Source organism: Oncorhynchus tshawytscha, linkage group LG16 (assembly GCF_018296145.1).
Source record: "Oncorhynchus tshawytscha isolate Ot180627B linkage group LG16, Otsh_v2.0, whole genome shotgun sequence".
In the NCBI taxonomy this organism is placed as follows: Eukaryota; Metazoa; Chordata; class Actinopteri; order Salmoniformes; family Salmonidae; genus Oncorhynchus; species Oncorhynchus tshawytscha.
Genome location: NC_056444.1, coordinates 64186181 through 64200524, shown reverse-complemented (window position 1 = coordinate 64200524; position 14344 = coordinate 64186181). Strand labels below are relative to the sequence as shown.

General features: G+C 42.6%; 1 protein-coding gene across 2 annotated transcripts in view; it reads left to right on the top strand.

Moving 5' to 3' along the window:
- LOC112215208 (plexin-A1-like) overlaps nucleotides 1-4930 on the top strand; it is a 273811-nt gene extending 268881 nt beyond the window's left edge. For both annotated transcript variants that reach the window (XM_042299484.1, XM_042299483.1), the window contains exon 32: nucleotides 952-4930. In XM_042299484.1, coding sequence (XP_042155418.1) covers nucleotides 952-1047 — 96 coding nt within the window. In that variant the 3' untranslated portion in view covers nucleotides 1048-4930. The remainder of the gene's footprint in view (nucleotides 1-951) is intronic.
- The last annotated feature ends 9414 nt before the right edge of the window (nucleotides 4931-14344 follow it).

The window sequence follows — 14344 nt, the reverse complement described above, 5'->3', positions numbered from 1 at the left end:
CTGGGATTTTTGCTCACTGTTCTTGTGATCATTTTGACCCCAGGTGGTGAGAACCTGCGTGGAGCCCCAGATCGAGGGAGATTATCAGTGGTCTTATATGTCTTCCATTTCCTAATAATTGCTCCTACAGTTGATTTCTTCAAACCAAGCTGCTTACCTATTGCAGATTCAGTCTTCCCAGCCTGGTGCAGGTCTACAATTTTGTTTCTGGTGTCCTTTGACAGCTCTTTGGTCTTGGCCATAGTGGAGTTTGGAGTGTGATAGTTTGAGGTTGTGGACAGGTGTCTTTTATACTGATAACAAGTTCAAACAGGTGCCATTAATACAGGTAACAAGTGGAGGACAGAGGAGCCTCTTGAAGAAGAAGTTACAGGTCTGTGAGAGCTAGAAATCTTGCTTGTTTGTAGGTGACCAAATACTTATTTTACACCATAATTTGCAAATAAATTCATTAAAAATCCTACAATGTGATTTTCTGGATTTTTTTTCTCATTTTGTCTATCATAGTTGACGTGTACCTATGATGAAAGAAAATTACAGGCCTCTCTCGTCTTTTTAAGTGGGAGAACTTGCACAATTGGTGGCTGACTAAATACTTTTTTGCCCCACTGTATGTATATCCACCTATTGCAGCTTCTACAGTCATCCGCCTGTTTGATCAAATTTGTCATCTATGCAATGTCGTATAGTAGAAATTCAGCGTTCCATGTTCACACATATCTATGACTAAACAAGTGTATTGTGTTTGTCGGGGAAGAGATCAACTGCCTTTGGTATTGTAAATACCAATAAATTGCCTGCTCATGCCACCACGACAGCATGTTTGATTCAACAGCTGTTTACACAGAATGACAGATGTTCTGATAGACTTTCTCTGCTGGTGGTCGACCCTGATGATGTCTTCCTCTCTCTCATCGCTCTCTTCTCCATCCCTCTCTCCTCCCTCCCCAGATCCTGTCTTCGCTGCAGAAGGATGAGCAGTCTCGCAGGCAGAGACTGCGCAGTAAGCTGGAGCAGGTCATCGACACCATGGCCCTGGCCAGCTGAGGAACGGCCCGCCACTGAGGGGCGGAGAGGGTAGCAGCCAGGCCTTCTCTCACTGACGCCAGCCCCTGACCCCCAACACAGCGCATTAGGACTGCAAGGACACAAGCAGTACACTGGAGACACACCAGAGTTAGGCCTGGGCTCCGGCCCATCCAAACAACCCTTCATTTATAAACATGTAACGCCTGTCACCCCGAGAAAGTGTCTTATCATAACGGTCTTCATCACTGGTTTCAGTTTTTCTTCCGTGTTGATCCATCTACCCACAGCCTAGACTGTGAAGCAGCTGGCTAAAGAGGGGGGCTATGGAGAAAGGACTTCATGTATATAGCTCCCCTCTCAATGGAAGCTTCTGACGTGTCAGCGACTTCATCAACTTTCATGGACGTCATTTTGATTTTCAGATCCTTTTTTTTTGTTGTGTGATTTAGCTTTAGATTTTGTGTTTTTATCAACTACCTACTCTCTCCAGTGGTGTGTTTTTATCAACTACCTACTCTCTCCAGTGGTGTGTTTTTATCAACTACCTACTCTCTCCAGTGGTGTGTTTTTATCAACTACCTACTCTCTCCAGTGGTGTGTTTTTATCAACTACCTACTCTCTCCAGTGGTGTGTTTTTATCAACTACCTACTCTCTCCAGTGGTGTGCCACTTGTGTTACTGCTGAATTTGCACAATTTACAAAAAAAGCTAAATCAAAAGAAGAGGATATATAAATATATATAGATATATAAATACAACTTCATTTTTAAAGAAACAAATGAAAATAGTCAAAGTTTTCCATTTTAATGTACAGAATACTTTGAAAGAAAAGGATTTGATATTTCAAAGACTGAACTATGAAAACAAGAGGAAACCTTGTCCTGTGCCATGTTTTATTTGAATGTTGTTTAGTGCAAAGACGTTTTCTTTAGATCAAATGTGCTATGATTAAAATGTTGTCATGCCTCGTGACTGAACAGTAAAAAAAAAGAAAAGTTAAATGACAAAAAAAAATAGAAGAAAATCAACAAATCGTAAAGTTTTGGGGCCTTTCCTGTCTTGGGAGAACATATGTTTTAATAGTCCTGGAAATACCGTAGCTGTTTGGTGTTCCGGTATTTAACACAACCACAGTGCTATTGTGGCTTTTAGAAAAACCAAAGGCTCGGTTTTGTATACCACTCTGGTGAAAGAAAACAGCCTTCTGTGTTAGCCACCTGGATGAGCAGCCCTCTTGGTTGCTCCCATGACCATGCACACCTCTGTGCACAGGCTCCAGACCACAGTGAAGTAGATCGCTTTAGTTCTGGGACCTCAAGGTTTTTTGGAAGGCAAATATCATGGCTTACAGTACAGTGATGTTGCGGGCTTTGCTGTACAACAGAAGTCAGACACCACAGAAGGATTCATTGGACTTTAGCACCGCGCTAAATGTAGCAAAGGTTTAATTCACCCACTACCCTTTTAAAGGCTTCATGAAGTTCCACCTGCTGTCTCTCCTCAGGTTCCTCAGATACTGTAGATCACTGTGTTAGAGTTACAGTCTTACAGACTGTCATGGTGGACACTGAGGAAGAGGTTTGCAGACAAAGATGAGAGAAGTTCATAGGTAAAGCTTTGAGCGAGCGAAGGGTAATCCCTCATGATTTGAACCCCACATGAGAGCAAGTACTGTCACTCTAGTGACTTCAACAGTTCTATTTTAGTGTAATTAAATAGATGGTTTCTTTTTTATTGTTGATCTGTTGAAGTGGTGAAAGTTGTATGAGTTTGTGTGTTTGTACTCTGCAGCAATCAAACAATGGTTAGTGCTGGCAGAGTGGATCTCCCAGGGTTTCCCTTATGTTCCGTAACAGCATCTGTGACGAGCGTCATCCTACCGGAAAAAGAGGAGTTTTAAAGCGCCAAGGAAGGTGCACATTCAGTGTTGTCTTTTCTTTGTTTTTCAGTCTGCTGTGAAGATGAAAAAAACAGTGAAAAATATGTTGAAATGCAAACACCTGTGATGTGTGACAAGATGATGAGATGTAGCTCAGTCTTTGTGAGTGTTTTTAACTGGGCGAAGGTTTTTGTTTCCTCAGAAATCTGATACTTTTGTGAAATGCATTGTCTCCCTTTAACATGTTACACCGATTCCCTTTCGGTCATGTACAAAAACAAGAAGCTTCATTCCTTTCCCTTGTCCTCTGAGATTAGAGATACAGTATCGCTGGCTAGAAGAAAGACACAGATACATTTTTGAGAAACTTCTGAAATATTTAGGTCAGTTCTCCAGTGAGAGCCGTGTGGATCACACAGACTACAGATGTGATATGTAACCTTCCATCCCATCCATCTATCCGAGATCAGGATTCAACAAATGTGGTGGGATTTAATGAAAATGAAAAGTCTCTCCTAAATGTATTTACTTAAAATGTTTTGTTTAATGTGATATTCAAATTCCTCCTAATCAGTTGGGAGTAGGACTTCATAACACATCCTTTATTTTATTAGACATTTACATTTTCTGAAAATATATGGATATTTAGTATTCATGTTTCACCTCAGTGTCCTGCAAGGCTGTTACTCTCATCTTCCTCCTCTCTTGGTCATCCTCCAATAAGGACAACCTCTCCTTTCCAGCTCAGGCCAGCTCAGGCCTGTCCTAGTGTTGGCAACTCAATGAAGTTCAATACCGCACCCTACAACCAATCCCTCCCTCCCCACCCGACCAAACACATAGGGCTGGAATCGCTGTATGTACTGTGCTTGATATCGGAGAGCAGGGCATACAGACTAGTTTATGAAATTCTTAACTTAAACAGAGTTATATGCTGATTACTGGCTTTTTCCAAACCAGAGAAGGTAGTGGAGGATCGGCATTGACTTGACCACTTTTCTGTTCATTCACCCTATTTGGGATGGTTTGAGATATTTTTAAACTGCTACTATGTTCTTCTGTTAAGCATCTTTTATTCCCTGATTGAGCACATTTGTTTAGTGGATGGAAAATGTTGCTGTGTGCTGCCTCCCTCCCGCCACACACACTAGGCTTTGATGACTGTGATTGTAAAACAGCTGGTTGCATTTTAAAGTCTCAGGATGGTTCTCCTGCTTTGATGTCGTTTGGCTCTTCTGTTATTTAAGTGAGAGGTTTCTGATGATGATGATGATTAGGATCTTGGGGGGAGATTATGGATACGTGTATATAAAACGTTATATTGTATGTACTGGGGCAGTTGGTCTCATGTTTTATTTTTATGTTATTTTATTTTACTATGCTACTTGTTGTGTGAAGATGACAAGAAAGAGGCTTCGCTACAGAACTCCTTTGAAGAAAACGGTACTTGTTTTGTCTCGTCTCCCTGCCGTAGTGAGTTGGGTGGAAGATGGAGAGGAAAGCCAGAGGGAGAGATCCAGATGCTGTTTGATGAACACAGAGCTTTCACTTTGCACATAGTGCCTTGTCAGCTCCCCCTCCCCTTCCCACAACCCTCTACGACCCCTCCATTACCCACAATCCACCACCTTACCATGCCCACTCAAAACACTGTCACAGGTTCCCCACTCTGCCGCCACACCAGTGAACAACTTCTATCCTTGTCCTCCTGATTCCCTCTTTTGGTTTGTTTTAATTATGGCATATTGGAAAGCAGTTCCTTTTTTCAAAGTACATTTCAAAAGGCTTAGGAGCATACATTAAAATACGTAGACACAAATTTAAGAAAAAAAAATAGAAACTAAAGAGTTTTAATACTTTATGAATTCTGATACCTTTTTAAGAGTTTGAGACTTGAAGCAACTGTGACAGGTTGGCTGTTTCACGCTTGTGTAAATATTCTGCTATTTCCTATTTTGCAGATTTATTACTTGTAAATAAACACGCATCAAGGAGAGATTAAACATTTTTTGCTAAATCTGTTTTGTCTTGTTTTTTTCTGTCTGGATATTTGTAACTACTAGGACAGCATCCCAGGTTATACAAACAGGCATACACTTAGAAAATGACTGTGACTTTAGTTTATATGCAGCTCTAAAGCATTGCAGAACGTAGCAGATCTTCTGCCTTTCTCTAGTTGTCCATCAGTGTGAGGACGGAGGGAGATATTTGTTCTTAGCACATGGCCACCCTGCCTAATTCTAATAGTCTCGCTAAAACTCCCATCAATAGAACACCAGAATTACTTAACGATTACAAGACCACTGATTCCGTAAATGACGCTGTCAGAAATAAATGTTCACTTAGCAGTAATGGTGTGAAGTCCTGTGCCATAATACTGTTGAAATGATTAGCTCACCATTTATTTTCTCAATCATTTCCAGTGCTGGTTCATGTACAGTATTGTAGTCATTCTGTTCTCTTTTTGCATACATCGGAATGTATCTTAAGGCCTTACGAGTCTCTCTCTCTGTCTGTGTCTCACTCACTCTCTCTCTTCTCTCTCTTTCTGTCCCCCCCCCCCTCGATGAGTAGGTATGTCAATTGACTTTGTTCCAGGTAATGTTAAGTTGAGGCAGAGAATAGTCGAGCTCTAGCCAGCCTCTCAGTTCTGAAGTTGCATGTCACTGTTGTCTTTGTTCTCTGTAATGTTATGTTGTAGTAGTGAGGCAGAGAGTGGTTGTGCTCTAGCCTCTCAGCTCTGAAGCTGTCCATTATCAGGCCTGCTGAAAAGTGGTACATTTAAATGCACTGAGCCCTCCCCCAGGGGCCTCAGGATTTGACAAGAACACCATCAATCAAATTAATAGCACATTACAATAACATAAAAAGGAGAGCTTTAGCCCCTACAGAAATACTGACCTGAATTATATAGAAGGCTGTCAGTTTGCACAATGAAATTGATCTGCCTTTGTAATTGTGTGCCTTTTTCAAGTGTTCTACCTGTGGGGCAATGTCAACTTAATCTTTTGCTGTTCCTTCCTGCATGTAGGACTTCAGACTGGGGGCAGTTTGACACATAGGCACCCCGCTCTGGCTCTCCCTGGTCTCTGGTTTCCCATGGTGATGTTTTCACAGACCTTAGGGGGCTTTGGTCTTCACAGCCTTTCATTTTCATCCTCTCTTTTTCTCTTGCATTTAATTTTGTTCAGGTCACAGCAGGTAGAGCAGGTACAAATGCCAACCCCTCCCACGGCCAAAGGCACTCCATCTAGCTGCTCTTCGACCCTATCTCGGGGAGTCCCATTACCATGTTGTGATTTGTCCTTGCTGAAAAACCCCTCTTCATTTTCTGTCGATCCGCCCTTTCACTTTAATGAACAAACATGGTTGTCCTGAGACCAGAGGATGAATGACAAAGTCACATTGGCTTTAGCAGTGGTGTCGACTCTTGGTGAGGAGATTAAACTGCGATAAGGAGTCTTTTCTCCACTGTCTGCATTGCAGAGAGAGGATGTAGCCTAGTTGACTAGTCTCAGAGGGGGTAGACAGTTAATACTGCCTCACAGAGAAGGCACCGCCACCTCCATATACTGTAGCTCTCTTTATGAGGCCCAGTAAATGAAGATCAGCATGGGAATAAGATGATACCAGTGGATCAGTGCAGAGAGACAGGGCCAAACTAGTGTGGCCCCTCAGTTTTTAAAGCTGAATTAGCGCGGCTAATGCTAAAATGGGCCTCCTTGGGTGAGGTAAATCTCACTGAAGAAAGAGGCTTTGCACATTTTCTGGTCATCTCTGAAGGCTAAGCTGCTCCTAAGGACTTACTGCAAGCAATCAGTAATTACCAGCTTCCTACAAAGAAAAGAACTCAGCAGAGTGCAGAACTGAGACTTCAGAATTCAGGGCTGGTTTCCTTATTAGAAAAGGTTCCCCTGCAGACTCTCTCTTCACCTTTGTTCTACTCTGCCCAACAGGTTATTCTCTCACCTTCTCCTTTTGTCTTAACGGTCTCTCTCTGTCTTTGACACTCCGCAGGATGGACAGACGCTGCTGAAGCTGACAGAGGAGAACAAAACTGAGCAGACGGAAGCAGTCATCTTAGCGTCTGCTCCCTCCGTCTCCCCATGCCCCTTGTCTCTCTGCAGGAAGCAGAAGCCGTCAGATGCAGTCAGGGTTTTAAGAGCTAGTGGCCGCCGGCCGGACGGACAGAGATGATTTTGCTACCTCAGACAAGGTCAGGCCCCGGCGGAGCTGTAAGTGTCGATCCGATTAGTAGCCTCGCAGCTCACCTCTCGCCAGGAGGAAAGGACAGGTGAAGTGTAGGAGATTGAAGAGAGGTAATAAGGGAACTTCAGAAAAACCTCAATGTTACCTGAAGTGTTCAGAACATCCACGTTTTTGGTTTGTTTTTAAGCGATTAAACACAAGTTAAACTAAAGCACATTACTGTATGAAAAAACTCTCTCTCCTTTGAAATAACTGAATTATCTGGGAACATAGGAGTGGTTGGTCTGTTGTGTCTTGAGCAGTGGGCAGATCCTACGAAATATGTTTGAGGAGTTAGTGAGGTATCTTTGGTTAACTCTGAGTTCAACTCGGGATAACTAGTCATACGAAAGTTGCTCACCTTTTAGCCAGGTCCATTTTTATGGCATTGAATCCTTCAGAACTAACCTGCTCCACGGCAGGCTAATTCAGGGCTAACTCTATTTATCCTGAATGAAGTGTCTGAGCCACGAGTTGAGGACCAATGAAATCAGATTCCCTCCCTCTGTGTCATCATCCCCTTTATTTTTGGAAGATGACTTCTTAAATATTTGAGTTATAAAATATTTTTTTGCGTGCAAAAAATGGGTAATGTTAAAATGGCGATCACATGATACATTTAGTAATAACAGAATGCATTTTAAACTTCATGCACAGTAACACTTTTGTTGAACCAGAACCTGGCCAGACAGGAGGCCTCGTTATGGCTAATCTCCTCTAAGACCAGGAAGCAGCCATTTAACTTGCCGTTCACCAGCTTTTCAAGCTTAATAATGTCAAAATACATTCTTTACTCACAAAATATGGAGTTTCAATGAACAACTATCGTCATTTACTGCCGTCACAGCCTGTATGTACTTCCAGAAGAGGTCTATATAAAAAGTTATATTCAACCGAAAAAATGCCTCCTCTGCGATTTGCAATGTCAACGTCTCCTGTAAGGCCAGATTTTGGTTCACACTTTTGTCCTCGGGCCGACTCTTTTCTCTGTATATATCAATGATGTTGCTCTTGCTGCGGGCGATTCCCTGAACCACCTCTACGCAGAGGACACCATTCTATATACTTCCGGCCCGTCCTTGGACACTGTGCTATCTAACCTCCAAACGAGCTTCAATGCCATACAACACTCCTTCCGTGGCCTCCAACTGCTCTTAAACGCTAGTAAAACCAAATGCATGCTTTTCAACCGTTCGCTGCCTGCACCCGCACGCCTGACCAGCATCACCACCCTGGATGGTTCCGACCTTGAATATGTGGACATCTATAAGTACCTAGGTGTCTGGCTAGACTGTAAACTCTCGTTCCAGACTCATATCAAACATCTCCAATCGAAAATCAAATCAAGAGTCGGCTTTCTATTCCGCAACAAAGCCTCCTTCACTCACGCCGCCAAACTTACCCTAGTAAAACTGACTATCCTACCGATCCTCGACTTCGGCGATGTCATCTACAAAATTGCTTCCAACACTCTACTCAGCAAACTGGATGCAGTTTATCACAGTGCCATTCGTTTTGTCACTAAAGCACCTTATACCACCCACCACTGCGACTTGTATGCTCTAGTCGGCTGGCCCTCGCTACATATTCGTCGCCAGACCCACTGGCTCCAGGTCATCTACAAGTCCATGCTAGGTAAAGCTCCGCCTTATCTCAGTTCACTGGTCACGATGGCAACACCCATCCGTAGCACGCGCTCCAGCAGGTGTATCTCACTGATCATCCCTAAAGCCAACACCTCATTTGGCCGCCTTTCGTTCCAGTTTTCTGCTGCCTGTGACTGGAACGAATTGCAAAAATCGCTGAAGTTGGAGACTTTTATCTCCCTCACCAACTTCAAACATCTGCTATCTGAGCAGCTAACCGATCGCTGCAGCTGTACATAGTCTATCGGTAAATAGCCCACCCATTTTTACCTACCTCATCCCCATACTGTTTTTATTTATTTACTTTTCTGCTCTTTTGCACACCAATATCTCTACCTGTACATGACCATCTGATCATTTATCACTCCAGTGTTAATCTGCAAAATTGTAATCATTCGCCTACCTCCTCATGCCTTTTGCACACAATGTATATAGACTCTCTTTTTTTTTACTACTGTGTTATTGACTTGTTAATTGTTTACTCCATGTGTAACTCTGTGTTGTCTGTTCACACTGCTATGCTTTATCTTGGCCAGGTCGCAGTTGCGAGTAGCCTACCTGGTTAAATAAAGGTGAAATAAAATAAAATTAAAAATTAAAAAATAAAAATGACTTAATACAATTATCGATAGGAGTGGGAAAAAAGGCGCTTGTGGTTGTGCATGGATAAGCACGCCAAAGCATACCAAACTCTGCATTAAGGATAAGTAATAAAGACGGCACTTCTAAATGTCTATTTCACACCATAGCCTGCTGAATTTGCACAATAATTATTTCATTTTGATTTCTGTACAATGTAAAATGTGGCACTGACTCGCCCATGGATTAATGTTTCAGCATTGTCTCAATGAAGAGTTCCGCGGTCGACTAGCCATGTGTCGACATGCACACGCAGTTACAAGCCTTCTAGAGTTAGCGGCAGGTAGACAAGCAATATCCACCATTGTAGTACAGATGAAGCCTGAGCTGGAATGTGAAGCTAACTGAAGCTGGTTATCTTTAGAAAACCCTGAGTAGATCTAGCTTGTTTTGTAGGATACCCCTCAAGATCAGAGTGTTTTCTGGCAATGAATGCCAGAGGGTTCATAGCGACAGAGAGACAATACAGCAGAGGATTAGTTAAAGGCCCGGTGTTTCAAAGGGAAAAGGTTGAATTATTCATCCAGCATCCCCATCCGTTGATAATGTTTTACACATAAAGTCCATTAAGCTACAATATTGAAACAACGACACAATGCCATATTAATGTCAACTAAAATGACATGTACAGTCAGTTTCTTTTACTGGTAAGTTTTGTTGTCGATATGTAACCTTGTGTCAATGTCTAACCTTGCTTTGCTTAGCTATTATCTTGAGAGGTTTTTCAAATAAATGACAAAGTTCTAAATTGCCAGAGGTTGAAATGACATAGAAAGGGAGAAAAGTATGTTAGCAGTCTTCAATTTCTCAGCGGAGGAATTAGCATGAGGTTTCTTTATAGTGTCCAGAGATAAGCTAGGCAGTGTATTCTGGTCCTTCTAAAGCAAGGCTCCATCTTTGAAGGAACACTGGGCAGATAGAGATAGGGAATGTATGTGTATGTGTGTGTGTTTCTGGTGCATGTGTGTGTGTGTGTCCGTGTCATGTGTGTGAATATGTTGGCCAAAACAGGGTCTGTATAAACCACAAACCAAATCCTACAAAAGGTTTTAGCAATGTGAAGGCTTGATGGCAAAGAGAAGCGATCTAGGGAGCAGCAGGACTATTTTTACCACAGCAGGGGTCCAATGTCAACCCGTGCTGATTGAAGTAATGCCAATTTCAATTATTCAACCCCAACACGTGTCAGCCTTGAAGTACATCCTCTCAAGGTCAAAACATACTCTGTTTGAATCTGCAGCTCGACACCCCTCCTTCCAACTTACAGAGGGGGAGAAAGAAAGCAACTCTGAAATCGTTGCCGTTTTGTCGATTCTGCAGACTTATCAGATTTTTGACAGGTCTACAGTATGTATAGCAATGAGACAGAAACAACCCTGTTTACTAAAACAACTATGAGGAAAGCTAGTTGTGATAGGAGCTAATGAAGTGGGCTAGGATTTGAAAGGGGGAGCGTCAAGACAGGTGAATGTGAGGGTAGTCGATGGAGAGGGTAGTCTGAGCACTGTCTGTGCTTTTTCTGCAGCGCCCGCTCTAGCAAACTGACACTGCAACCAACCTCCATGCATTTTTCATGAACTCTGTTGCTTTACAAGTCTCTCTCCTCTCTCTCTCCTTATCTCCCTCTCTTTTCTCTACCCCTCATCTACCTATACACACACATATTCACACTTTCTTTTAATCTCATCTAAGACATCTCACAGACCCTCAAAAACCATCAGTCTCAACCATTCACTCTCTAATATAGAATGGCCTTTACTTTTAAAGAAGTGGGAAGGTGGAAGAGAGAGTGAAGGAGCGGAAAGTAGGGAGAAAATGAAGGAGAATGTGCATCACTTTTCATGTACACTACCACAATTGGTCATCGTTGCGCTTAGAACAGGGAGAAAGCAATCAGTTAAATCATTTCTGTTTACATTGTCGGGTTGTTAATATGCTTGAAACAAGCTGCGACGTAATTATGTCTTCATGTGAATGACGTCATATTCTGTCGTTTTTACTGGCACTCTCAATGCACCCCTGCACTCATACAGATGTACTATCTTAATTTGATCACTTTGTTTGCTGGGCTGCAGGAAATGCAAACTTGTAGTAAAACAATTCATAGAAAAAAGCTTATTTCATCATTTCCACTTAAAAATGTCAGACTTGATTTTCCCTAACGAAAAATGTATAAACCCCTACAAAAATGTCCATTCTGTCACGTTCTGACCTTAGTTCCTTTGTTTAGTCTTTGTTTTAGTATGGTCAGGGCGAGTTGGGTGGGCAGTCTGTGTGTTTTTCTATGTTGGGGTTTTGAGTTCGGCCTAGTGTGGTTCTCAATCAGAGGCAGCTGTCAATTGTTGTCCCTGATTGAGAATCATACTTAGGTAGCCTGGGTTTCACTTTTGAGTTGTGGGTGTTTGTTTCCGTGTGAGTGTTTGTTGCCACATGGTACTGTTTCACGTTTATTGTTTTGTAGTGTTCAGTTTATGTCTTTAAATAAACATTATGGACACTTACCACGCTGCGCATTGGTCCTCCGATCCTTCTCGCTACTCCTCTTTAGAAGAGGAGGAGGAATGCCGTTCCACATTCATTATAAATCACATATCCTGTTGTTGCTGCAGGATTATTTTCCTGCAGTGAGAAACTGGTCAAATTAAGATAGAACATCTGTATAACCACTGGTTGTGTTTTCCCTTAAAGAGCGACGGAACGCACTGATTCCACATGTGTTTCTCTGTTGCTCATTAAGAAAAAACAATTCTGTCTTGGGGGTGTGGTTCGATGTGTCAGTTACTACTGATGTTTGTCCCTCATGAGACACCATAGGAACAAAGCCAGTATCACTTCCTCAAAATAGAATGAACCTAAGATGACTCAAGACATTTGTAATAAATGTTGACGTTTTTTGCTGAGGTTTTAGCCGCACAATTTTACATCTAGCTAAGGTGTTTGGTGCAGTATTTCTCAAGTAAAAAAATGCATGAAGTGTTGTCTTATGTAAACAAAGCTGCTGGGCAGGTCAAATCAAATGTATTTATATAGCCCTTCTTACATCAGCTGATATCTCAAAGTGCTGTACAGAAGCCTAAAACCCCTAACATCAAGAAGTGCATGTGTAGAAGCACGTTGGCTAGGAAAAACTCCCTAGAAAGGCCAGAACCTAGGAAGAAACCTGGCTGTGCCGGGTGGAGATTATAACAGAACATGGCCAAGATGTTCAAATGTTCATAAATGACCAGCATGGTCAAATAATAATAATCACAGTAGTTGTCGAGGGTGCAACAGGTCAGCACCTCAGGAGTAAATGTCAGTTGGCTTTTCATAGCCGATCATTGAGAGTATCTCTACCGCTCCTGCTCTCTCTAGAAAGTTGAAAATGGCAGGTCTGGGACAGGTAGAACATCCTGTGAACAGGTCAGGTGTTACGGTTTTCTTCCGTCGAAGGAGAGTCGGACCAAAATGCAGCGTGGTTAATTCGATACATCTTTAATGATTAAGAAACACGATAAATACAAAAACAAGAAACGGACCGTGAAAACCTATACAGCCTATCCTGGTGCAAACTAACACAGAGACAGGAACAATCACCCACGAGACACTCAAAGAATATGGCTGCCTAAATATGGTTCCCAATCAGAGACAACGAGAATCACCTGCCTCTGATTGAGAACCGCCTCAGGCAACCATAGACTTTGCTAGAACACCCCACTAAGCCACAATCCCAAAACCTACGAAAAAAACCCATACATAAACACAATACAAAATAAACCCATGTCACACCCTGGCCTGGCCAAATAAAGAAAGAAAACACAAAATACTAAGACCAGGGCGTGACATCAGGGTTCCATAGCCGCAGGCAGAACTGTTGAAACTGGAGCAGGAGCACGACCAGGTGGACTGAGGATAGCAAGGAGTCATCATGCCAGGTAGTCCTGAGGCATGGTCCTAGGGCTCAGGTCCTCTGAGAGAGAGAAAGAAAGAAAGAGAGAAAGAGAGAATTAGAGAGAGCATACTTAAATTCACACAGGGCACCGGATAAGACAGGAGAAATACTCCAGACATAACAGACTGACCCTAGCCCCCCGACACATAAACTACAGCAACATAAATAGTTGAGGCTGAGACAGGAGGGGTCAGGAGACACTGTGGCAACATCCGATGATACCCCCAGACAGGGCCAAACAGGCAGGATATAACCCCACCCACTTTGTCAATGCACAGCCCCCACACCACTAGCGGGATATCTTCAACCACCAACTGGTCTGTCTCACAGTCTGTGTGTTTTGCGGTAGGATTGGGTAGAGCGCAATCACTGCAGCTCTGTATCCCTTGTTAGTGGGCAAGTGAACATTGAAATCAAAACCCAACCCTCAAGTAATACTCAAGTCTGACTTTATGACCAATTAATGTTAGAATTAATGTTTCTGACTCATATCGATGCCACATTGTGTCACGGCCGTTGGTGGAAGAAGGTGAGGACCAAGGTGCCGCCTGGTACTAGTTCGGCATTTTATTAAATATAACTGAACACTAAATACAAAGTAATAAAAGGCACACCCGAAACAGTTCCGTCAGGTGCAACACACACTAAACAGAAAATAACTACCCACAAACACCAGGTGGGAACAGGCTCCCTAAATATGGTTCTCAATCAGAGACAACGACAGACAGTTGCCCCTGATTGAGAACCATACCCGGCCAAAAACAAAGAAATACAAAAACATAGAAAAAAGAACATAGAACGCCCACCCTAGTCACACCCTGGCCTATCCAAAATAGAGAATAAAAAGCCTCTCTATGGCCAGGGCGTGACACATTGGCCGTTTTCTACTAGAGAAGTTGTTTATTGCCTTCAGTTGCGCTTTAATGCTTGTCTTTTCAAGCCTTGTTTAACTGGGTAAAAATGGTATTACT